The sequence below is a fragment of the Geospiza fortis genome, unplaced genomic scaffold (assembly GCF_000277835.1).
Source record: "Geospiza fortis unplaced genomic scaffold, GeoFor_1.0 scaffold213, whole genome shotgun sequence".
In the NCBI taxonomy this organism is placed as follows: Eukaryota; Metazoa; Chordata; class Aves; order Passeriformes; family Thraupidae; genus Geospiza; species Geospiza fortis.
This window is the reverse complement of record NW_005054399.1, coordinates 188078-213774: the sequence shown is the minus strand read 5'-3', so window position 1 is coordinate 213774 and position 25697 is coordinate 188078. Positions and strand designations below refer to the sequence as shown.

At 51.8% G+C, this 25697-nt stretch overlaps 2 protein-coding genes across 2 annotated transcripts in view; one reads left to right on the top strand and one right to left on the bottom strand.

Moving 5' to 3' along the window:
• The first annotated feature begins 6 nt into the window (after positions 1-6).
• On the top strand, positions 7-1501 carry PLD6 (phospholipase D family member 6). The gene is made up of 2 exons (XM_031061100.1): positions 7-81; positions 200-1501. The coding sequence occupies exons 1-2, from the start codon at positions 39-41 to the stop codon at positions 436-438; spliced, it is 282 nt and encodes a 93-aa protein (XP_030916960.1). The 5' UTR covers positions 7-38; the 3' UTR covers positions 439-1501.
• Positions 1502-5647: 4146 nt separating this feature from the next.
• MPRIP (myosin phosphatase Rho interacting protein) overlaps positions 5648-25697 on the bottom strand; it is a 73535-nt gene continuing 53485 nt past the window's right edge. The window contains 11 exon segments of the mRNA XM_031061056.1: positions 5648-6801; positions 11013-11098; positions 11428-11590; positions 12230-12316; positions 12808-12927; positions 13017-13176; positions 14007-14124; positions 14727-14874; positions 17675-21529; positions 24460-24576; positions 25455-25697. The exon segment at positions 25455-25697 is cut by the window's right edge and continues 49 nt beyond it. Of these exon segments, the coding sequence (XP_030916916.1) occupies positions 6730-6801; positions 11013-11098; positions 11428-11590; positions 12230-12316; positions 12808-12927; positions 13017-13176; positions 14007-14124; positions 14727-14874; positions 17675-21529; positions 24460-24576; positions 25455-25697 (5169 nt within the window). The 3' untranslated portion in view covers positions 5648-6729.

The following is a 25697-nucleotide window of genomic DNA, read 5'->3' as shown; positions in this document are numbered from 1 at the left end:
GCGGGGTCGGCGTCCGCCTGGTGACGGACGCGCAGTACATGGGGCTGCACGGCTCCCAGATCGGCCGCCTGCGCCACGCGGGTGAGCGCTGGGTGAGCCGCGCTCCGGGGCCGGCCCTGCCCCACTGCGGGCCCGGTGAGCCCCGAGCTGTGTCTGACAGCCCCTGTGTCTGTGTGTCTGTGTGTCTGTGTCTCTGCAGGGATCCAGGTGCGCCACGACCAGCACAGCGGGTACATGCACCACAAGTTCGCCATCGTGGACCGCAGGCTGCTCATCACAGGCTCCCTCAACTGGACCACCCAGGCCATCCAGAGCAACCGCGAGAATGTGCTGGTGGTGGAGGACGTCGAGTATGTGAAGGCTTTTCAGGAGGAGTTTGAAAGGATTTGGGAAGAGTACAATCCTGCCAATTACAGGTTTTTTTCTGAAAGGCAGTAAATGATAGAGCTGCCTCACAGGGCTAGTGGAGCATGGTAACACCCACAGAGTTTATTATTATGTATAGACATCATTGTTTTGTCCATCTGGATGTAACTTTGGTAAATGTCTCTAGAGAAGTGTTCTCTGCCCTAAAATGCCACGGATCCCTTGCCGTGGGTCATTCCCGTGCTAGAGGGGATGACACAACTGTTTGGTTGTGAGGGTGACGGTGACAGAGCTGCATCCATAGGCATTAAAACTTCGGGCAGGCTCGTTGCTGTGCCCTGGTGCAGACCAGGTGTGTTCCTACAGTGCTGAGCGTGTGTTTCAGTGGTAAAAGGAACATTTTCCAACTCGGGATATGGAATGGAATTGTAGCCAATTCCAAGTGGAATTGTAGCCCAGGGGCTCCTCTACACTGGTAAGGAAGGGAGAGATAAGAGGGCTACAGCAGAGTTAAGAGTTTCTATAGATTAAGTGCCTTGGTTACATTTCTTGTTGGCATTAATTGTTGAAAGTTGGTAAAAGGAAATTCCTGGGAAATAGCAACAATTTTTAAATTTTGATTGTGTATGTTTCTTTTGGTTAAAGCTTAGCAGAGCTCTGGTGTAAAAGATGAGCACAGATGGTAATGACAACTTCTCTTCCAGCAAGGAAGTGCAGGGACCTCTGGAAGGAAATGAGAGAAATGGTTCTTTGGGATCAGGGTTTATCTGGAGAGCAGGCACGGCTGGAGGTGGGTCACCCACTTCAGGTGGGCTCTGGAAAGCCCCCCTGGTTCTTTCAGGTGTTGGGGCACCTGTCGTGGTCTGTGCCCTCCCCTGGCAGCACCAGCCTGGGGACAGCGAGGGGAGGGAGGTGACATCTCTGTCCCCACAGCTCAGTGTGGAACAAAGATGATGTAAAAACCTAAGAATTTCAAACTCGAAATAGTGTCGATTGTAAGAATTGTTTTGTACTGAATGGAAAGTGCCTTAATATCTCTCAAAATGAAGAGGTATTTTATATTCTGTTACTATTTTTGTTACCAGTACTGCTGTGATTGGCACTGTTAAATAAACGATTTTCACAGAAAACATCACCAGCCTCATCTGACTTTTTCATTCCAATTCCTGTAGATCCTTATTAAGATATTTATGATCCATGGACATCCCCAGATTTTAGTTTTGTTCTATTCTGAGAAAGCTTTCATGGGGGAAAGAAAATTATGTTACCTGTATGGAAGCACCTAGGGAAGGTCATTCTCCAATAAATCCCATTCAGCAGCACTAGATTTAAACTACTTAAAATATATTATTGCTGTTAAAATGCTGCCTGTTCCATTTCCTATGTGAACTGTGACTATAAAAACAAACATCTCCCTTTTCATGCTCTGACCTCTGCCCCGTTCTTCCTTCTTTTTAGAAATAAACCTGTCACACACGGCGTGCAAAGGGTGGTGCAAAAATAGTTTATTACCATATAGTTAATGTAAAGTTAGGTAATTATATTTACAAAGTAAAAATGATCAGCTACATCCAGGGGAGCCTAGCATGTCACACAAGGTTTGTAAGGAATAAATACAGTGAGAAAAAGTGACGTTTCTATTACAGCGAGCAGTTGATCAGGAACGGTGGCTCTTTAAAAAGCACTGGAGAATAAACTGGGAGTGGAAGGGCAAAGGAAAGGAGAAGGAACTCACACACATGGAGAAACAGGAGCCTCCCACACCCTTCCCCTCTGCAGGGGAAAAAAGCTGATGTGTGAGAGCGCTGAGGCTGCAGCACCCAGCGCTGCCCCACGGCACAGCTGGAGCTCAGGGCTGGCTGCTCTGTCCCATCAGCACAGAAACTGCTCTGGGAGATGAATCCTCCACCCCCAGTGCTCACAGTGCCCCGGACAGGGCACAGATGTGACCCAGAACCAGTCCCCACCACTGTCAGCTGGGTGAAGCTCTGCCCGGACAGAGCCAAGGCCGAGCTGTCCCGAGGCCACTGGAGGAAAACTGGCCATGAACACCTGAACTGCCACATCAGACACCACCCTGAGCCTCACAGAGCTTCCTTCCCCCAAACCTCCATCCTTCCAAGTGATTCTTTAAACTCTCAAGTCATCCAGAACTCCAGGAAGGGGGACACGGGCCAAGCCGGAGGATTCCTGATTCCTACTTACCCCAGTCTCCCGTATTTTACATGCTTTGCTTTCTCTAGGTGAGAACAAACAGTGAGCACTCTTGTCCTGCACACAGGGTGAAGAAAGCATGAAGAAAATAATGCTAATTACACCCATTATTCACGAGTTCAGAGCCAGCTGGGTTAGTTCAACTCGTTAAATCCCACCCCCTCTGTTTCCTCAGCAGCCTCACGCTGAAGCTGTTTCCCTGTGTCTGCAGCAGTGCCTTGGCTTTTCTTGTTGTAGTTCCACTAGCTGGAGGTTACACAGTGAGGCTTTTCTTGTTGTAGTTCCACGAGTTGGAGTGACACAGTGAGTTCCAGCTCGAGGCCAGGCTGCTGTGGGATGGGTGTGTGTGCAGGGGGGGCTGTGGCTGGCACGGAGTTGTTGCTGCTCTCTGTAAAAACAGGGCACAGCTTGCACATGCACAGCGTTGATGCTGCTATCAAACACAAGGTTACTGAGTCCTCTGACTGGAAAAAAAAAATACCCCAAATTTATAGCAAAGAAGGTTGCAGTGGTCAAACAGGCTGTACACAATCTTCGGACAGGTAGCTTCAAAGCTAAAGGCATAGATCAGCAGAAAAGGTTTGGAAAGGTTTCTATAACAGTCCTCAAACCCCCCAAAAAAGCAGTTTATCAGGGCAGGTGGGGTGGGTTGGACACGTTACACTCGTTCCTCCTCTCCCAACCCACTCAGGGGCCTCTGTGCTAAAACAAGACTTAAAAATCAAACCCACAACTCAGTCACAAAAGAGAACCCTCTACAAACTGCTGAGGAATAAATATTTACACTGCACTGTTTAGAATACTATACAGGTATTAAATTACTTTTGTTTTTAAAAAAGAGAAGAATAAGAAAGCTTTTTTTTTTTTTTTTACCTAAAAAAAAAATGGAAAAAAATACAGAGCAAAGGCAAGCGACAGCAAGTGTGCTTGAGTGTCCACAACAAATTGAGTATCCAAACCAGGAGAAATATGTAAAGGTCTTGTGGAAGTGCCATCAAATAGAGCAGGTACAAAATGTGAGCACTTTTACTGCAGCCCAGTTCTCTGGTACCAAAAAAAGGGAATTTTCTGGTTTGCAAGCCAGCACCAATTCTAAGCAATTCTATTTTTGAAACAAATGAACACAATTTGCTTCTTTTTTTAATACATGGGCAAAGAAAAGGTGACATTTAAAGAAGGATTCTGTCTGGCTCAGGGCAGATGGTGCAAATGGGAGGAAAATTTTACCCAGGAAAAATAAGATTACTTGGAGTCAACAAGGCTCCAAGACCTGTGCCTTCACTGCACTTGAGTTCTCCTAAACCTCCCTTTTTGGTGCTATCAATAGTGAGGAGTGATGCAGAATGCAGCAGCTTGCCCACACAGTTTCTAATTTAAATAGCCACTGATTAATCCCAAAAGATGGATGAAGCCTGGAGCAGGAAAAAGCAGGAGGTAACTGAGGATCACTGCTATGAGTAAAAGGACTTCTCCCTTTATTTTCAAGTACTGAAGTACTGAACTCTGCAGGAATATTTCAGTTTGGGGCTGCTTATTGGTGCTGCAGGCTCTTTATCTTTACAGGAAATGCAGGTGAAGTGCTGCCCCTGGCCTTGGAGAGATGCTCAGACTCACCAGAGCGAGCCCAGGACCCTCAGCAGGGCTTCAGAACATTTGGCTGCATAAGGGACCTTCCTTCCTCCTCTTCCTCTCAGTGACCCCCAGAATTCACAGCTCCCACCCTAAACACACCCCAGACATCCTTCCCAAGCACTGCCCCAGAGGGTGCAGCTGATCCTGATGATGCCAAGGCCACTGCTCAGCCCTGTCTGTACAGCTGACCAAGGTTCTCCATTATTTTTCCAGAGGAGCCCATGGAAAACATCTGCTCCTACAAGCTGGAGCACACGAGCAGGATTTGCTGGGGAATCTAAGAAAGGGCAGGGTCCACATGGCAAGAAGGAGACCAGGATGTTCTGCTTGGCTGGATAAAAAGGACAAAGTCCCACCATGAGTCTAAAGAGAAGAGGAGAAGGAGGAGGAGGAGGGTTCTCCTAGAGCAGGGACATCCTGCAAGGGAAGAGCAATGACAATGACAAGGCCCACGTGCCATCCCAAATCCTTGCTGCCTCCCACGGCCTCTGCCAGGAGATCAGAGCTCACCACGGACAGCAGAGCAGCCAGAGGTGATCCAGGTGGGTCACAGCAGGAAGGTCCCCAGGTTCTCCAGACCATGGGAGTGCTGTGGTGAGCTCAGATACAGCGGCTGCACATGCACACACCCGAGGGCACTGCTGACGAGGGAAAGGCTTTGTATCCAACAGGATGAGCACCTTTCCTGCCCTGCTCCCACCTCCAGGACCTCCAGGCACACGCAGGCACACAGAGCATTGCAGCAGAACAGCTGCTCTGCCCTCTGCAAGGTGCTGCCATCCTGCCTGGGGACAAAGGGCTCCTCTGGGCAGGACCAGCTGCCAGGTCCTGCTGTGAGGCGCCAAGCTGGACACTTGGCCATGGCAAGGCCACACCAGCTGCACAAGAGCCCGACTCCCCCCGTGGTCCAGTGACACTGTGTCCTGCTGATGGTCCTGCTGGAAAAAAGAGATTCTGCTCCCAGGAGGATGAAGGTAACTCCAGCAGCTGCTGTGGTCCAGGACCCGTGGGGCTCTGAGAGCTGCACCTGTACCAAGCACCACACCCAAAACCAGCTGGGAAGCACTGGGAGCTGCTGCCCTCAACCTTGGCTGCGTGCCTGAAGGACAAGAGGAAGCTCTGCTCTGGGTGAAGGCCAGGATGTCTTCCACATCCCAGCCTGAAGAGGTCACTCAGCACCCAACCAGGCTGGGAAGCCAATGTGCCGGATTCTCCTTCAGCCCTGGTGACCTTCCAGGTGGCATCTTGAGATTTATCCAGGAATGAAGCTCCACATCTGCAAAGCAGCACAGGCTTCTTCTAGGAAGCCTCTGCTCAGGTGGCTGTGACCATCTAGTGCTACCAGCTCCTCATCCCTTGGTTTGTATGCATTTATCTGCCTCACGGTGCTAAATTGTATGTTTTAAATACAGAAGCTATTAGGACTGAGAAGGTCTGAAGCACATACTGGTTTTGAGATCTTTATTTCAGGAAAAGATTAAAGAATTAAAATAGGAGCTGCCCTGCTGACAAGAAGAGTTGAATTCAAGAAGCTGGTAAAAAAGGAGCATTATATGCATTGAGCACTGTGCATTTTCAGTCAATATTGGCTCTACTTTCTACTCTACTTTCCTTTGACTAGGAAAAGGGAGTTTCACATGCGCACAGACCCTGGGATACACGGGATTTGATGAGAGGAAGGGAGTAACAGCAAAAAAAAAAAAAAAAAAAAAAAAAAAGAAGAGAGAGTGCTGGGCTTGATCTAACAGAGGCAAGAAAGTGATCTTACAGCTCGGCCCCTGAACACCAACTCCGGCCACCAGCGAGACGGGAGCGAGGTCGCGCCGACAGGGCCGGCTCGATGATGCACTTCAGTAGCTGCAGCTCCCCATCCACAACCACCTGGGCAGCCACCCCAGCCTGCCAGGCTTCGGTGGCACCTACATTCAGGACACGGCACAGTCACGGGGCAGGAGAATCACTTCTTGCATCCTTCTCCAGCGCGATGTCAGTGTGGTACCTCCAGGCCGCGGGCGCCGGCACGGACTCAGCTCCCCGACAGCTTCCCCCGGCTTTCCCCCCTTGTAGGTGCAAGTAATGCAGCGGAGATCAATGGTTAGATCAGGCTCCTGGTGTGCTCTGAGCACGGGGTCTCTAGACAGCAGTAAGAGCTCGGCCTGGCTGACAGCACCCAGGCCCTGCTCGCTCTTCCCGACAGAGCTATAGCTTATTAACAGGCTGCTGAGCCTTAATACTGACACTTAGTGTAATGGTTTACAGTAAAGAAAGGATTCTCCTACAAAGCGCCGAAGAGGGGGGGGGAAAACCCCACTCCAATCCCTTCCTCTCCCTCTCAGAGTCTCTGGAGCATCTCACAAGCAGGGAAAGGAGCTGGGGAGGCGAGGGGGGGCACCGCCAGGTCCCGTCGGGGCGTCAGGACAACGACAGCGAGGACATCGTAAGGAACAGAGACAAACGGTGCTGGTGCTGTGCTGCCTCAAGCTGGGAGGTGCGCGTGGTCAAGCGGAGCGGGGAGAACTAGTCTTTCTTCAAGTCCCTGGATTCAAAAAGCTTCAGGCGTTCTTGCACAGTCAGGCCTTCCTTCAGACTCTGGGGGAGACAAAAGACAGAGAGCAGAGTTGGGGCGGCGCTCAGGCACAGCCGCGGCGGCAGGAATGGGCTCCTGGGCGAGGATTAGTGGGGACATGCTGAGGGAGAACACACGGTTATGGAGGGCAGTTACTGCCTGGAGACAGGGGGAGATTGCAGATGAACCAGGCGACGAACCAGAAGCAATGAGAGGCACATCATGCTGCAAGCAGGATTAGCTGACTTGGGAATGACCCCCTGTGCTGGGGTGACTTTATGGTGCTGGTATCCCCACTCGTCTGGTTAGCCCAGAAATAAGTTCTGCACCTTACAGACTGGTTCTGAGAGTGAAGGGGGGAAGAAGAAGCATGCAGAAATAATTTCCCAAACTAGCTAGGGGAGAGGCCACTCGAATCTGCTTTCTAGAGGAATCCCTTTGGAGGTTCTCTCCCAAATTTCCTCTAAACCAGGACACCTCTGGAGCTCACAGGGCACTGCTGGATGGGGCAATTCCAGCAGGCCAGCTGGGATCTGCTATGCTGAAGCCCCAGGATGCTGAGCAGGACCTGCAGGCTGGTCCTTCCCTGCCTGCCCCACCACTACAGCACCCATGGGGACAGTCCTGGCTCCACTCCATGCAGGATTTGCTCAGGAAACCCTGGAAACTGCTGGGTGCTGCCAGCGACCATCCCACTCCTTCTCACCCCACCCTGGGACAGCCCACAGTTGCACAGAGGACTCCTAATGCTGCTCAGGCCTGGCAGGCTCTGATGGCTGATCCAATCCAGATGCAGCATCCAGATTTCAAGGCACAACTCTCAGCTGGCCAGCAGCCCCCTGGCATTTGGAATTGTAAAATCCATGAGCTACACATGGGGACTCACAGCACTGCACTGAGAGGGGCAGAAACCCAAAACAAATTGCCTGACTCCTGTAGGACAGCTTTAAATTGAAACCAGCCTGAGGGGATGCACCAGCCCAATGCCAGCACCCTCCTTCCTGCAGCCCCAAACCTGTGGCACGAGAGACTGAGGAGAGAAAAGCCTTGGTGGGGAGCTGTCCCTGTAGGTGAGGAGGCACAGCCACCTCCCATCCCTACAAACAGCCCCATAGCCAGGGCTCTGCCCCTCTGTGCCCCACTGCCTGTCCCAGCCCCACAGCTCTGCCTGCCAGCCCCGTCCTTGGAACTTGCAAGGAATTCATCCTGCAGCTGAACATTATTCCCTTTACAGACCAAGCCCTGGCACCTTCAAAGGCACAGACTGGAGGGATGGAAATCAGCTCCTAGGAGGAAAGTCTGAGGGAATTGGGATTGTTTGGCCTGGAAAAGAGAAGGCTCAAGGTGACCTTAGGGCCCCTTAGCCCAAAGGGGCTCCAGGAGAGCTGGAGAGGGACTGGAGAGAGCATGAAGTGACAGGACAAGAGGGGATGGCTTCCCATTGCCAGAGGGCAGGGTTAGATGGGATATAGAGAAGAAATTCTTCCCTGTGAGGGTGGTGATCCCTGGCACAGGTGTCCAGAGAAGCTGTGGCTGCCCCTGGATCCCTGGAAGTGCCCAAGGCCAGGCTGAACAGGGCTTGGAGCAGCCTGGGATAGTGGAAGGTGTCCCTGCCCATGGCAGGGGATTGGAACAGGATGATTTTTCATCTCTTCCAACCCAAACCATTCTGTGATTCCATGATCCTACTATCAGGCAGCCACCTCCCTTCTCCTTTCCCTTCCCTGGCTGTGGGACTGCTCTACCACAGGAGCAGGTTGGACTTTTGGGCTGCATTTTCCTTCCCATGTATTTATCAAGGCAGGACTCCATGATAAACTTGCCCCAAGGCTGTGCAGATTCCCATGGTTACTGTATTTCTGGAAATGTTTTTCCTCCCACAGGCCCACGAACACAGAAGGGCTTTGCCAGGCAGCATGGAAATGAAAGCACTAAATTGGACTGAATTTCCAAATGCTGTGTGCTCTCTTTCCAAGGGGCAGCAGAGTCTCCTGGGATGAGAGTCTCTGAGCACACACTTCCTAAAGGAAGTTTACTTTGGGCCTCCTTAAATGGGAGCAGCTCATGCATTCCAGTTCTCACATCTGATTTCTCAGTGGATGGAAAGAGACACCAGGAATCATCAGCCTGTTCTGCCTGATGGCACAAATTCCAGCAAATTCAGCCCCCAGGCAGTCCCACAACCATTTCAGTTGCTGATGAGGAGAGCCTGATGAAGTGAGACTAATGTAGGAGGATATCTGTGATAAAGGAATCTTCCACAGACTTCCTGAGGCTCTCCACCCGCCGTGCTGGGAGCTCCCCTCTCCTAACCTGCCTCTGCAGGTGCTCCCACCTCAGTCCTTGCCATGGGCCAGGAAATTCACTATTGCTCCGGTTAATGGAGATATCTGGCTCATTAGAATCAGCCTCATTTCTTATGAGCTCCCTCCTTTTGCTGGATGAGCTTGGAAGCCTTGGAGGCTCAGGGATGGAGAGCAGGAGGAGAAGGTTACTGGGCAAGGAAGACTCTTGCTCAGGCATGGATGAACCTGAAAAAGCAGCAACTGTGGGTAAAGGAAATAAGAGCAGTCCAGGACGTTCCCTCTGCAGCTGAGGTGGCTGAGACCATTTTCCATGCTCCAGGCTGTTATGGGAAGTACACTCAAAGGCATCCCAGACCTGCACCTGGCTAACAGCAAAACAGGTGTTTTCCTACGAGACCTGGACAGTGCTGGAGTTTAGTCTGAGGCATGCAGAGTCATTCAGGCATGCACACTCAGTGTCCCACACTCCCAACACAGTAAGCAGGGAAACGTGCCCCACCATGTCCAAATGCTCTCTGTGATGATGAGCTGTGTTGGTGAGGGTGGGAAGAGCAGGAAGACAAAAAGCCACATCCCCCAGGGAAGAGGCAGAGAGACTTTGTTCCACACAGATCTTGGGTACACTGCCTTCTCCCCTCCCCTTCCCCTTCACCCAGGAGAAGAATTAGCAGTGAATAAACCTGTCAGTCAGTCATTAAGAGAAGGAGGGCTCTAGTTTGGCAGGGAGGTGTGAGCAGTGCATGCAGAGGTTGGGCCGTGGGCGGTGCCGCTGTGTTTACCTACGTGGCAGGGAACCTGGACTCGGGTTCATTTCAGTTATCCCATGAGACCTGCTCAATAACGGACTGTTGGAGGAAAAAGCAAAATAAAACAAAACAAAACAAAAAAAGAACAAAAAAACAAAAGAAGAAGCTCATAAATCCCACATGAATTTGCGCTGGCGCAGCCCCAGCCCCCCGTCCCGCAGCGATGCCCTGGCACAGCCCCTGCTTCTTCTCTCTTTCCCCACCAAGCAACACACATGGGGATCACACAGAAAGTGATCTGAGTTGAAGTGGTGAAGGGAAACCCAGCATCAGAGGGGCCCAGCAGGTCTGGGCTGCCCCAAAATGTGCAGAAGTCCCTCTCTGTTCACTGGGGGCAGTGCAGATGCCCTGCGCTGAGGAGCAGCTGCTCCCAGAGCTCCGAGTGTTTCCCATGTGGGCACCAAGCTCAAAGCATTTTGCCTGCTCTGCAAGGGCTCAACCACTTCAAACATCAGCAAGAGACACCAGGTGAGAGGCAAAGCAGGTTTGCTCATGCTGAGCTTCCTCCCAGCTGCCCTATGTTTAATGCTGACTCCTGATCAGCATTATCTGCCCTTCCTTATCCCCAGTCCCACATGATGGAACTGGCAGCCAAGGAGAGCTTGGCACAGCATCACTGGGCTTTGGGATCAACAGCAAGCACAGAAGGACCACAGAAGCACAGGGCCATCTGCACCATGTTAACACACAAGCAAAGTGTGTGTTAAATATGCCCAGGACCCAGACATTGCTGATACACATAAAGACAAAAAATCTTGCAGTGATGAACACTAAAACTAGAATGATGTGCACATTTCCACCTATATTTCAACTGAAAAGAAGGAGCAGATACTGGAATAGTCCTCCTGTGAAAGACCAAGGAACAAGGAGAATGTCAGCATTTTTCCCAACCAGGGAGCAGCTTCATGCCTCCATCTGAGCAGGGTCTGGAGTAGGGGAGTGGGCCCTGCCTGGCTGCACAGTCAGTCCTTTTGCAGTAAAAAAACATCCAGGCTAGCACTAGTAGCTGGGAAATTCTTAATTTTGTTCCCCTGCCCATTTCTTCCCATTTGGGATCCCCATCAAAGAGAAATGCTGGGCATTCCTCACTCCCATCCCACTGGGCAGGACATCTGAGCTCACCTTTGACCTGATATTCCTTAGTTGCCGGCTAACACTGGATCTGTCTTTCTTCAAGAAATCAGGGTTGCTTTTTGATTTCATAATATCTGGGAAGAAGCAAAAGAATTGGGATTAGCCTGGTGCCCACTGCCTTCCTGCAAGGACAGGGCTGAGGCTCTGCCCTCCCAGCCCAGGACAGTGCCCCGATGAGCCCAACTCTTAGCACTGCCCCAAGGGCAGAGGGGGCTTTTGGGCATCCCTGCATCACGAGGTTTTCCTGATGCAAAACACCAGAAGGCTTTCAAAGCCCATCAGCTTTGGGTTGGAAGGCCAAGTCCTACACTCAGACCCATTCCTGCACAAGAGTTTGTACTCCAGGATTCCCTGTTAGCTCGGGACACCCAGGACTGCTTAGAGCTGCTGGAGGAGGACTGACCATATCCCGATACAGTGGTGTTCACAGGGGATTTCTCTCCCTGAGCTTCTGTGGCTGCTTTCAGCTGCTCTTTCAACCTGCTGATATCACAGTCTGCCTTGGCCTTGACGATGCTCAGCTCCGTGTAGATGTCTTTGTACTTGTCGCTGGCGTATTTCTTATCCTGGCAAGGGAACAAGAACAGCCCGATGGAGCCAGACAGACAGCTGGAGCCCAGGGGTTTGTGGATGCACTCAAGAGGAGCTTGGCAAAAGCCGACAGAAGAAGAGCCGGCAGCGGCAGAGAGGCTTGGCCAGGGCAGCTCACGCCCTTGGAGCTGCTTCCAACAGGGAACAGAGACAGGCAGAGAGCTGAGAGCCAAGGGCCAGCACAGAGTGCTGCCCGTGCCTGCAGCCCCTCAGCTACAGGGCTCTTAGTGGCTTTTCATTTTAGCCAAGACACAGAATTCAAGCAGAATTCCCAGAAATGGCCTTGGTTTGTCCAGAGCAAACCAGTTCCACCCTGCGAGGCTGGGCAGATCTCTAACACTGATTGTTTGTGCCAGTTAAATCTGATCTGATGTGACAGTAAATGGGGAAATCAGGCTGAAAGGGATGTTTTCCCACACTGTCTCATTTGTGGGGTAAGTCTTAAGTTGATACATGGAATGCTTTACTGATGACATCAAAATGGGTATTGAATTACATTCAGGGGAAAAATTAAATATGGTGTCAAATCTAGGTGTAAATGGGCTGAAATCTAAGCACAGACATTCAGGAGCAGAGCACAGTAAGAGGATTTGCAGAACCACCCCTGGCATTACCCTCAGTGCTGTCTGCAGCTCGTCTTTGAGGGAGCTGATCTCCTGCTTCAGGTACTGGATTTCGGATTCTTTCACCCGCAGCAGGACCTGTGGGAACAAAAACCACAATCTTTGCAACTGGGGCAGACACAGTGTGACACCTGCTGTACCCAGAGCAGTCAAGCCAAGGGCTGGAAACTCAGGCCCATGCCAGCACCACAAAGCCTCTGGTCCACCCATCTTCTGCTTCTCACAAGAAAACTCCTGGTTCTCTTGGGAACTTGCCCGAACTTGCAGTGCTGATGTGCTCCCTGCACACCCCAGTTTCTGTCCCCACAGCTCTGCATGGATTGCATCCCAGGGACAAGTAGAGGCTGCAGAAGGAAGAGTGAGTGTCTGGCTCAACAGGGTGAGGAGATCAGGACCCCAAAATCTCCTGGCCTGATGCAGCTTGTGATAAGAGTGTTGACCAGCCATGAGAACTGACTGGAGGACAGATGGCTACGACACCTCCTGGCTGTGACACGCTCCCAGGCTGTGACACGCTCCTGGGGTACACAGCACTTGTGCCCACCCATGTGCCTCTCTGCAGAGCTCACCTCCAGCTCGTAGGCGTCCTTGCCCTGTGTGAGAGGCGACCCAGCAGCCTCTCCCCCGCCCTCCCCGGTCAGCAGGGTCCGCAGTCGCGTGATCTCCGCAGCCAGGCGGTTATTCAGCTCCTGGGGAGAGGAGGAGAGCCGTTGTGGGAAGGGGGAGCAGGGCCACAGCTCAGCACGGAGCTCAGGGTCAGCAGGGCAGGGAGCCTCACCTGGTTGTGGGCGTTGAGCTCCTGGTTCTCCCGCTGGCACTGGCGGAGGGCCTGCCTCTCAGCCTCCAGCGCCTGCGCCAGGTGCGCGTTCTCCAAACACTTCTGGGAATACTGCTCCGAAAGCACCTCCAGCTCCCGCTGCACCGACTGCAGCTCCTCCCTGCACAACACACCTGGGGGTAGTGCCCTCTCCACACACACACATCCCCATTCTTCCTTCAGCATCCCAGGACAACCCAACAGGGAGCTAAGCACTGAGGATGAGGATTGCATATTCCCTTTGGGAAAAAAACTCAAGCCCAGAGCAAGTCAACTCTTCCCTCTCCTGGCAGAGCCATGCTTGGGCACCAAAGGGGACAGGAGGTCGTTCCCTCAGAGATTAAGTGGCAGAACTTTGTTAGGTTTCCAAAAACTGAGCGAAGCTGTAGCTGCCCCTGGATCCCTGGAAATGTCCAAGGCCAGGTTGGATGGCACTGGGGGCAACCTGGGATAGTGGAATGTGTCCCTGCTCATGGCAGGGGCTGGAATGAGATGAGCTTTAAGTCCCTTCCAACCCAAACCATTCCAGGACTCTAAGTTTGCTGTGGGCACTCGGGACCAGGTGTATTTGCACACCTCCCCAACTTACATAAACATATCAAGGTTGATAAAGCTGACAGGCACCCCTGCTCAGTTCCCATGGGAGGACAGCCTTGCCATGGAAAGCTCAGAGCTTCTCCCTCACCTTTTGAATGACCCTGCTGCTGCACCTGTGTGAAAAGCAGCACTGGCTGCCCATCTGCTACTTCTGGGGAGCATAAAGCAGCTATTTTGGATAATGTGGGGACATTGACCTGGAGCCTCAAAGATTATGGGCAACCAGGAGGCTCTGATGGATGCAGAAGCCCCTGAAATAACCCCAAACTCATCACCAGAATCAAAACGGCAAAGAAGGGTCCCCCACAAGTGACCTCCCTGCCAGATGGTGGCAGAGGACAGTGATGGTCTTACAGGTACTGCCTTCGGAGGGCCTCGATGTCGGCGTTGACGCTGCTGATCTGGGAGCGCTGGGACTTCTCCAGCTCCCGCTCCAGCTCCTCCCGGTGCGCGTTCTTCATGGCTTCGATGGCTGTGAGGGGCACACAGGGTTAGCACCCAGCACCCTCCACCCACAGCTGGCTTTTTGAGTTTTTGTTCGTTTCTTAAAGGAACAAAACATCCCTGCAAATCTCCCAGCGCTTCACGGCCCCTTCAGTCTGTGCCCCAGCTGCAAAGGGGATTCTGCAAATCCTGCTTTTTAACAGAGTCCAAATGATTGTCCCCTTCACACATTGTTTCCTGGACTGTGGGACTCCTAATGCAGAGCCCCTGAACTCCAGTGTTTCAACATTCCCTGGAGCACTGAAGAATTAATTCAGTGTGGAATTGGCAATAATTTAACCACAGGAATGACTAATGCCTTTCGGAGTTGAAATGCAAAACACATCAGACTGTGTAACAGCCAAAGACAGGGCTAACTAAGCCTGGAGAAAGACCAGGAGATGGGCACCAAACCTAGATGACCAGGAGATGAACCTCCATCTAAAACATCTTTCCCACAAACCCATTCCCATCTCCCTGTGCAGCCCACCCAGCCCTCATCCCATCCCTGCTCTGCTCCTCAACGCAGCCAACACCACCCCTGTGTCCCCATCATCATAGAGCTGCCCCACCATGGGGTCCCCCTGGCACCTGAGATGGTGGCAGCCGTTTCCTCTGCCAGCAGGCGATCCTTCTCCTCCCGCAGCTTCTCCAGCTCCCGCTGGCACTGCCGCTGCAGGTCCTCGATCTTCTTCTGGTGCGTCTCCTCCATGGCTGCAAAGCCCCTCTCACATGTTGCCTGCAAAGGGAGGGGGGGAAAGGGTTGGCCCAGGAGCACAGGGCCGGTGCCACGGCGGTGGGGAGCCCACCAGGAGCCACAGCTCAGCTCCCCAGGTCCAGCAGGGATCTTCTGCTCCCCCAGCCAAGGAGCACGATGGACCTTGCAAAGGTCAGGGCTTGTCCTGCAGTCACTTGACCCCGGGCAGCTCCAGGGAAAAGGATGCACAGGGGCACACCCAGTTGGGGAATGCAAATATATGTCAAAACAACAACCAAAAAAACCCTTCTGCGCCCCTTCTGCTCTTTTCAATGCCTGTTTTTTTCAACCTCTGGGTGTAAGGAAGATGACGTGACAGCAACAGGATCTTAATTCCCAACCAAGTATTGCTATAAATGCTGCAGGGAAAATTACTTGCTAATTGAATTACTAGGAAAGAACTCGGGCCAGGACACAGGAGGAGCAATTTGGGGAGTTGGGATTCACCAGGGGTGAGGTCCTGAATTCCTGCCTGGTCCTTCTGTTCCCAGCTCAGCTGCCAGCCTAAGCACATTGGGATGCTGGATGGACACACGGCTGCAAGACAGGACCAGCAAAGCCACAGGCAGGTCCAAGCCACGAGGGAAGAAGGGGCACACACTGGGGACAAGGTGCTGAGCCCCATCAGGCAGCTTGGGACAAACCTGATGCCAAGCACTGTACAGGGCTTTTCCCCTTAATGACACAGGCTGGATTTATTCCCTGATTTCAGCTGAGCTCCCCTTGATTAACACCACTGTTTTCTGTGCAAAGTGAGAAATGTCACCTCTGGGACCCCATGGGAAATTTTAGGGGGACAAATTCACTCACCCAGGGGTAAAAGTGCTCATGACAGTCCAACACCACTGACTCTCACTAACATACACTGCTCAGCATCACCTTCTTGGCTAATGCTGTTACCTACACCCAATCCTCATTCCTAATTTTTAGCTTTGGTGGTTTTTTTCCCTCACATTTAATTTTTAATCTCGAGGCATTCTTCACTTTCCCAGCCTTGTTTGTTTGTTTGTTTGTTTGTTTGTTTTAGACTCCTAACTCAGTGCCAGAACCTGCCTGGACTTGGCTGTGGCACAGAGCAGCCCTGCAGGATTCTTCATTACACCCAGAATCACAGAATATGCTGAGTTGGAAGAGATCCACAAGAATCATCAAGTCCAATTCCTGAAACACCTTGAATTTTGGAAGAAAAGGGTGTGCACTCTGCCATAGTTCTGGCTGTAGATTCACTATTTAATGTATTGTAAATGCATTGCCATAAATCCACATGTACAAATCAGTATCTCATAGAATCACAGAATGGTTTGGGTTGGAAGGGACCTTAAAGTCCATCCTGTTCCACCCCCTGCCATGGGCAGGGACACCTTCCACTATCCCAGGTTGCTCCAAGCCTTGAACTTGGTCTTGGACACTTCCAGGGATGGGGCAGCCACAGCTTCTTGGGGCCACCTGTGCCAGGGCCTCACCACCCTCACAGGGAAGAATTTCTTCCTAATATTAAATCTAAATGTACCCTTAATTCATCTAAAGGCCATTCCCCCTTGTCCTGCCACTTCATGCCTTTGTCAAAAGTCCCCTCCAGCTCTCTTGGAGCCCCTCTAAGCACTGGAAAGGGCTCCAAGGTCTTCCTGGAGCCTTCTCTTCTCCAGGTTGAAGAGTTATGCTTGTGCTACTAATATTACGTTCTCCATCAGGTTTTTAAGAGAAGAACTAAGCACATCCAAGCCTCCAGTTTGGGCAGGTTTCCAATTGCTTGGTTGGCTTTCTGATCACCACTGCTTAATTCCAATGGGATTCGGCAAAACTACTGCTCTCCCCAGGCTAAAACCAGCTTTTGGCTGGAGCTGAGCCACACTTCACCCCCAGCTCAAATGTGTGCTGGATCTTGTGGCTGGAAGCAAGCTCTCCCACATTTTTGCTGATTCTTAAGAGCAGCTGGTCTGTGAGAGCCTCACTGGCACAGCCTCTGCATCACTGCCCTTTTGCTTTCCTGTTCAACCTGGCAGCCTCTCCTGGTGCTGCCAGAGTCCTCTACACCCCTAAACTCACTTCTGAACTGGGAATGTTCTCCTAGGAAAAGCAAACCACCAAACCCATTTTTTTTTAGATGCTGGATGATCTCAAACCAGTTTTACAGCCAGTCTGACTGCTGGGGCAATTTGAACGGTGGCATTTCATTGCCAGTGGGCTTCTCTGCACCTCACCTGGGTGGTCTGTAACTGTGCACTCTTTGTTGTGTACAGAATTACTGTGTCCAACACCAGCATGGTCCTCGCAGCCTCCTGCAGAGGAGCTCTGCTTTGCTACAGAATTTGGCATCTCTTTGCAGCTACTTTCCCTAGGAACATACATTTTGAGAGCATCAAGTTTCCATTTCATCCTGCGTTTTTGAAGGCAGCAGAGACAGACTGGAGATTTGATCAGACTGGGAAAGACAGAGCTGAGGAATGCTTTTAAAGGGAAGTCACAAACAAAATGTAGGAGAAACACTGAGGTCTTTGTGTTGAAGGAGAGCGTGATGTTATCGAGCTACTTTGAAACTCTCTTTCCCCCTCCACACAAAGACCACCTCTGGAAATCCACCTTCCCAAGCCCTCAGCAATGCATTTAGAATACCCCAGCATGGAGAAGAAGGAAACACCATGCTTTACAGAGGCCTGGCTAATACCCTGGGGCTTGTTTCAGCACGCTGGCTGTTTCAGGGGATGGCTGAAAACCCTGCGACTGCACGTGCCCTCCCACACGCTCAGCAGCAGAAGGCAGAAAGTGTTAAACATATCGAGACCTTTAGGTTTTCAAAGTCTTTCTGGTATTTTTCCCTCAAAGTAGAAGCATTCCCCTCCAGGTGTTTGTTCTCCAGCTCATCCCTCATGACGTTCATCTGGGCCTCCAGCTCCTGGATGCGTTCCCTCAGGCCGTGCATGGAGTCCGGGTCGCTGCCGGGGTCCTGCCCGGTGCCACCTGCCTTGCCAGCCACCCAGGTGTCCCCAGAGCCCGGGGCCACCGCGGGGGACGCCTCTGGGTGCTGCCTCTGGTACTCATCGAGGGTCTCTTGCAGGCGCTGCAGGTTCTGGCTGTAGTGCTCCTGCAGCGCCTGCAGCTCCTCGCCGTGGATGACCTGCAGCTCCTTGATCTTGGCCTGGAACTTCTCCTCCAGCGTTTGCATCTGCTCCAGGTGATACTGCTCCATGTTCTGCTTGTCGCGGACAACGGCGTCCAGCTGGCTGAGCCCCTCCACCCTCTCGGCCTTCAGGGCATCCTCGGTCCTGTTGAGCTGCTCGATCACGTTTCGGATCTCCTCCTCGTAGCGCCCCTGCAGCTCGCTCAAGCTCTTGCTGTGCTCGTGCCCTTCCTCCTCCAGGAGCCTGCGCTGGTTGTCCAGCTGGGACACCTTTGCCTTGAGGTCAGCGTTCTCCCTTTCCAGCACGGCGATCACCTCGCTGTACTCGCCCTGCTGCTTCCTGAGCAGCTCCTCGTACTCGTCCCGCAGGAGAGACACCGTCTTCACACGCTCCTGGCACAGGGCATCCATGCTCTGCAGGGACTCCTTGTAGGATTTCATCTCCCTCTCGTGCTCCAGCCGGACTTTGCAAGCGGCGTAACAAACCTGAGCCTGAACAATGGCATCGTGGACTAACAAAGACGAATACCGCTCCAGGTCTCCCATGCACGAATGGTAGGAAAGACTCTGGGACATCTTCAGGAGCTTCTGACAGTCTCTCATGGCCTCCTCGGGAGGCAGAGAGAGTAAGGCAACAGATATCTCCTTCAGAACATTGGATTTGTCCTTTAGCTGCTGGGCAAGATCTTCCTGAATGGAAACAAGAGCTTCACTACTAAGGTCTGGGGCACTGCCAGTCTCTTCCACCTTGGCTAATTCCTGGCATGGCACCATTTGGACACGGCTCCCATCCCAAGAGATCTGGGTTCTTTCCGAAGCATCTTTTTGAATTTCAAGTGCTTCAGAAATCTGGTGCATAACTCCGTCAAACTCAGGAGTCCTGTATGCTTTGATGATCTCCTCCAACATGCATTTGTGCTGCTGGAGAGCTGTTTTGGTATTATGGAGCTCTTCTTCAATTGCTTTTAACCTCTGATGAAAAGATTCTCTCATTTTCTCTGCAACAAACCCAAGTTCTGCCTTGATCAATGTAGCATCTGCTACAGCACTGAGAAAACACGGGGAAATGCCCAAACTTGTTTCTGTTTTACCCTCAGCTTCTCCTTCTCTAGTGCTCAAGTGTGCTCTCAGCTCCTCCACCTGGCTCCAAAACTCCCCTTCCAGCAGCAGCTTTTTAGACAGGACACTGGCCAAATCATTGGCTGTATGAGAAACACTTGCTGGCTCCAACAAAGCCACCTCGGCCGTTCCCTGGATCTCTCTCAGAAGCTGGGCTATCTCAGAGCTCGCATTTTTCAAAGACTCTGCTATTTGGTTGATGAGAGAGGCCTCAAACGCCACCCTCTCAGAAAGCCACCTCAGCTGGCCGGTGTCAAACACATCTGCTTGCTGCTCCTTGGAGATGTGCTCCTCTTCTCCCAAATCCCCTCCTTCTGGAGCAGGGCTCTCCATGGTGAGGCTTTCACTCTGCTGATACTCTGATGGGACCGGTGCTCCACTCAAGGCTTGGATTGCATTTGATAAAGTTGTTTCCATGCTAGACAGAGTAACAAGGAACAAATCACCCTCTTTATCCTTGTCTGATTTGGGCAAGGATCTTAGCTGCTCCCTGCACTTCTCTAAGCAAGTCAGCGCTTGATCGTTTTTCATCTGGAAACCTCCCAACTCGCTGACGTGACTTTCTATGAGCTTGAACTTTTCCTGCCTCTCGCTCTCCAGCTGTGAGATCAAAGCATTGACTTGGGACAAGCTGGTCTGAAGCTGTTCCCGCAGCTGGGACTCCGTGCTGGCCCACTGATGGTGGAGGGCGATGAGCGTCTCCTGGTTATGGCCGTGCTGGCTTTCCAGCTTCATCGTCACATCTTTGAGCTTCTCCTCTGTAATGTACAGTTTGGTTTCCAGGGAATGGATGATGGAGAGATAAGTCTCAGAATCACTGGTCCCTGATGAGGGGTAACCCAGAGTTGGCTCTGACGACATGCTTTCTTCAGACAGAGATCTGTCCTGACTTGTGTCTGAAGAGGTACTGCTTGTCCAGTTTTTCTCTGATCCATCTGGATGGATGTATTTTTGACACTGGATGCTTGAAAAACGGATCCTTTGCCTCTTGGCCCCCATGATTCCTACATCAGGCTTTGCTAAAGCTTTCTGAACCAACTCTTGGTCCTGGAGCTCTACAACTTTAGATGGGGAGCCAAATTCCTCCACTTGCCTATGACTGGTCTCAAGAACCTCATCCTCCTCCTCCTTCAGTGCATAAGTCAGAGCTGGGAGGACATCCTGAGTTTGCCCCAGTTGGGATGGATGACTTTCATCTGCCTCAAGACTGGGGCCAAGGTCTTCTGCCGCCTCAGCACATGGACCTGTGCCCACACTAGCTAATTTCTTTAAAGCCTCCTCCTTGGCCTTTAGCTTTACTTTAGCCTCCTCTAAACTGCTATCTAAAGCAACCACTTTAACCAAAGCCTCACTGAGATCTTGATCCTTCTTCTCCACAATTCTCAAGTGCATTTCCTTAACATGTCTCAGCTCTTCCTCCTTCTCTTTCAGCACCTCCTGCACCCCCCGGAACTGATCCGACACCTCCTCGAACGACTGCTCCAGATTGTGGTAGTTGGTCTCTTCCATTTTCAACTTTGCTTGTAGCTTTGCAACTTCGTTATCCGACTCAGCCACCTGATTCATGAGCTCATGGAACCGGCACTTGATCTGATCCCTCTCTCTTTCGAGCTCCTTGATGTGCTCGGCAAGTTTTTGGATGCTGGCCTCCTTCATGGCCAGCTGCTCCTCCAGCTGGTGGACGAGCTCGCTGCCTTCAAACTTGGCGCTCAGCTTCTCCTTCTGCAGAATCTCCATTTGCTGCTCGCTGTTCTGCAGCTGATTCTCATACTCATTGGCCTTGTCCTCCACCTCCTTCAGGCTCCGTATCAAAACCTGCTTCTCCCTCTCGCAGCTCTCTAGCAAAGCCTCATAGTTCTTCTGCAGCTTCTCCTCCATGAGGACCCGTGCCTGCTCGCTGGCATTCAGCTGCCCGCTGAGGTCTGCGATCCTGTCCTGGAGCCGCTGCACTTCCTTCTGGTGGTCCCGCTGCAGAGCCTGCTGCATCTCCAGGTCCCGCAGCTCCTGCGTCTTCTCCAGCAGCAGCGCCTCCGCGCTCTTCAGCTTCTGCTCGCTGGCCTTCAGCTGGGAGCTGAGCGCGGCCTCGCCGTGCTGCCACTCCTCCAGCTGCTCTTTGGCTTTCTCCTTCTCGCTCCTCAGGTCGCTCTTGAGCTTGGCCAGGGTCTGCTCCTTGATGGCGAGCTCGGCCGCCGCGTTACTGAGCCTCGCCTGCAGGCTCTGAATCTCGGCCTCGTGGTGCCGGATCACGTCCTTGGCCTCGGCGTAGCTGCGCTTCAGCGACTGTATCTGCTGATTGATCACCTCTTGACGCTGGCATTGGGCTTCCAGCTCGCTTTGGAGGTCTTGGTTGACTTTGTGAAGCCTCTGCCAGGCACCTGATGGCGAGGCGGCCACCTCGGTCTTAAAAAAATTGATTAAATACTAGATTAGTAACACTCTTGGCTCTCCCTTCTGAGTGTCACACCTCTGGCCAGGCAGGCCATGGAAAAGCTCCTCACAGCGACTTGGCTGCTACTCACTGCTCCAATTGGGATGATTTGTTCTTGGCACAATTTGGTTTGTTTGACCAACTTTTTTTTTTTTTTTAATGAGCGACAACTGCTTTCCAGTAACAGAAAACACTGACCACAACATCAAAACAGCTGTACAGTAACAGGCTAAATGGAAAAAAAATAATAAACCCAAACTCAAACAGAATTAAAAAAACAATGAAGAAGAAACACCAGCAGCAAAATGGAGACAGACAGACAAAAGAAAAATGCCAAGGATGATGAGGAGGAGGAGATGAAACAAGGTGGAGGAGAAAGGAACTGCTTTTTTATAGCAAGTTTGCTTGTTTGTTTTGTGAAACAAAAAGTGCACAGTTCAGGTAATACAGTCCACCGACCAAAAGCAACAACAGAAAGTGAGGTGACAGCAAATGACATCACATCCCACCCATACACGGGGCGACGGGCCGCCATCGTGGTGGCGATGTCATTTCTGTGCCTGCCAAACAGGACTGAGTGGCTGCTCATGGTTTTAGAGAGATGATGTTATGCTAAAGCTTAGGGCTAGGGAGGATCTAATTTCTCTACCTGCAAAATAAAATAAACCAACAAAGGACAAAAATAAAAAGCCCGACAAATGGAGGGAAGGAAAAGGTGTGATGAGAATGTAAAAATGAAAGAAACCAACCTTTGTGAGTTTCAAACCAAAGCAATGGAGCATGCAAAGAGAAAACTCACAGAAAGCGTCATGCAAAAGGCGACAGAAATTATGTATCTTAAAAAAGAAAATACACAGACAGGAAGAAGTGAGAGAAGCACAGCGTTAAGCTTAGGAATTTGGCCTGCCTTGCTGTACTCTGGTTGCTGATTAAGGAAAGCCCACAGATGTGACACTCAGTTATGTTAAGTTAAATTTCATGCTTTACACCAAAAACATGCAAGAATATCCGTCTGGGACAGGTTAGTACGTGCCCCCTCCCACCCACAGTGGCCGCAGAGGGGGATGTCTCCGGCCCATCTGCCAGGAGCAGGAGCTCCTGGTGTTTCTCCCAGTAGGGATCAAGGTTAGGGTGCCCCATCCCGAGGAAGCTCAGAGCAAAAGAGGGGTTACACGAGGCCAGAGAGGCTTTGGTGCATGGCACATGCATTGGAGGGGGGGCTCAGCACTGCCTCACAGAACAGGCAGTGCATGGGGGTCCATCCCTGTGGGGCTGGTCAGGCTGCCAAGGAGGGGTTGGTGTCTCCCAGGCAGCTCAGGAGGGATGGGCTTGGCAGCAGTCAGGCTTCTCTATCAGCCCTCCTAACAGACAATGCAGTAACCTCCCCAAAATCATGATGGGGTGGGCAGCATGACATTCAGAGGGGTTGTCCAAAAAATGCTGCGATGTTTGGCTGCAGAATTCCCCCAGTGGCTCCACTCTCTCCACCCCAGCAGGGTTTGGTGGGGTTACTCCCTTCTACAATAGGACTTTAATCCCTCTGGTTCCCAAGAAACACAAGGGAAATCCCCAGAACAATTAGACTGGAGCAGGCAAAAACCTCCAACCTTTCCAAAAACCCTCTCCAACTTCCAGGTCCAAGTTTGGGTCACTTCTCTCTGCAGCTCAGCCTCTCTGCAGGCTGTCCCCCTCACCACCCCTCCTCGTATCGAGGCACTGTGGCCAACTTCAATCTGATGGTGGATTCAGCATCCAGCTTTTATCCCCAGACCCTGATTTTTCCAGGCTCCAGGCAAAGGGAGGTCAGACGCCTCTGCCCCAGGGAAGTGGGACTTAGTTACTCTTCCAGCTCTGCCAAGTGAAAATGGAACTCCTCCAAGCCGGCACTGTCAGCTCGGAGACTCCAGAAATGAATTAATTACTCCTCCTGGGAGATCATGGGCAAGGAAGGCAAGATGTCCCCCTCCCTGGGCTGGCTCCACTGCCTGTGCAACTTCTTCAGGGAAAATTTTCCTGTGAGAAATAAGGATGCAAGATTTGGCATTGACACTGGGTTTTGCTGCCACGGGAGCACAGCATGCGGCAGCGCGCGGCCACTTTGATCCACAGCCAGTTTGGTCAAGTAGATTTGAGCAGGTCAAAATGCTGCCCCTGCACAGAACAGGACTATGGACCCCTGAGAGCAGCCAGAAGCTGCCCTGCAGGTGCCACAACTTCTCCCAGGCATGGATGTTCCCAGAGGAAGGGCTGAAAAAAACCTGCTTTGTTTGGATGAGGGGAGGAAAGGTTTTCCCAAAGACCATCCTGTTTCTTTTGTCAGATCCTCCAAAACTCATTTCAAGGCTTTGCTGAGGAATCTTGTGACAGCAGAAACCACCAAAGTGATCCAAGATAACAGGTCATCCCAGTGCAAATCCCACCCTGGCTGCAGGGAATGTGCCCGGGAGATACATCTGAGTGTCCCGTGTTTGCCTGTGTAACGGGCACACAAAATCACCAGCCAGGAACAACTGGTGGGCTATAGGATGCTTGGAAAGCCTTGTGGGCACCCTGCTGCCTGAGGGGAGAATCTGGGGCACAGAAAGGGGAAAACAGCTGTTGCAAAGGCAAACACAGTATGGGATGGATCAGAGGTGGACTTCCCATCTATCTGGCTCTGTTTTGTTTTCCCTTGGGAATGCTAACAGGTAATGCTACCTTCTACTCCATCCCAGATCAGAGGTTTCCATAAGCAGATGACTCTGGTATGCTACAGAATAAGCGACGTTTTCAAGAAGGTCAGATCTCTGGGAGCTCAGTGGTGGTTACCCAGGATGTCCCCACGAACACCACAGATGGAAGCCCACCAGGGATCCCTGGGGCACAGGGAAGATGGATCTCCATCTCCTCCCTGCTCTCCTACCTGCAACACGTAGCCCTCCCGGGCGCTCTGCTCCCGGCCCAGAGCCACTTTCAGCTGATCCTGCAGGTGCCGGTTCTGCTCCAGGAGCTCCAGGGCCTCCTTCTGCTTCTGCTCCAGCTGGAGGGACATGAACAGAGACAGCGTCCAGGGAGTGGGCAGGGGATCAGCCATAAGGAACAAGTGGCTCGGAGGGGACACAGAGCAGAATTAACAGAGCTTTTGATGGCACTGCTGCTCTGCTCTGCTGTGGGACCTGGATTTCGTTTTTCCAGGAAAATCCCTCCCCTCTGAAAGAACTTATTTATGCAATACTGTAATTCGTAAAGTTCACTGCAGCAAAGGATGAACGGCACCAGCTTGTGCCAGGCACGACCCTGGCAAATCCCAGCCCAGTTCAGCTCGGTGATATTCCTGGTTACTCCATAAGAAAAGTTTACCCCTTTCATTGCCACTAATACACCTTAATCCCAGCTAACAACAACCTTTGTTATCCCGGGCACAGAACTCTTCCAAGTGAGCTGAGTCTCGTCCATTCTTTTCCAAAAATCTTAAGACTAGTTGATGTAGGCTCCACAAAAAGGGAATCTTTGTGTGCTCAGCTCATGGCAGTTCATAAATGCAGACACAGGTCTCTATAGCTGCAGAGCCACAGAGGATTAGGAGCTTGAATTTGTACCCATTTTTCAGAGACAGGCTGGCTACAACCACCACAAATCAGGCTCTGCTGGCTGGGAGGGGTAAGGAATTACCAGGCCGTAAGAACAGCCCCTTCTGCAACTGTGGGAAACTTGAAAGCTGCTGGAAGGGCTGAACAGGAATGGATTCAGATCTGTGCCCTGCCAGCTCCCCAAGGAACCTATAGCATCCCTACTTGTTGCTATTATGAAGGAGGAATATTTACAGCTATTTTTAAGCCTATATCACGCTCCCTACAGTCACCCCAGTGGCCTGAAGGCCATTTTGGCAGGCAGCCTGCACCCTACACATCCCTTTACCTCCTTCTCCAGCAGCGTGGTCAGGTGCTGCTTCGTCAGCCCCTCTTCCCTGTCCTCGGCGTGGGCGAGGTGCAGGGGCGTGATGGGGATCTGCTTCTCCTCCCGCAGCGGGGTGGTCTCCACCTGGTGCCAGCGCTGCTCGATCTCCACGTGGACGTTCTGTGGTTTGATGTCTCCAGGGACAGGCAGGATCCTGTCCACCTCCATCCTCAGCACCTCTTCTGACCCTGCCCCGTCCACGGC

Excerpts from the sequence above, each read along its gene's own strand:
- PLD6 (XM_031061100.1), top strand. The coding sequence starts at position 39 with ATGGGGCTGCACGGCTCCCAGATCGGCCGCCTGCGCCACGCGG. Across the intron at positions 82-199 it reads CGGCCGCCTGCGCCACGCGG|GGATCCAGGTGCGCCACGAC; the intron begins GTGAGCGCTGGG and ends GTGTCTCTGCAG.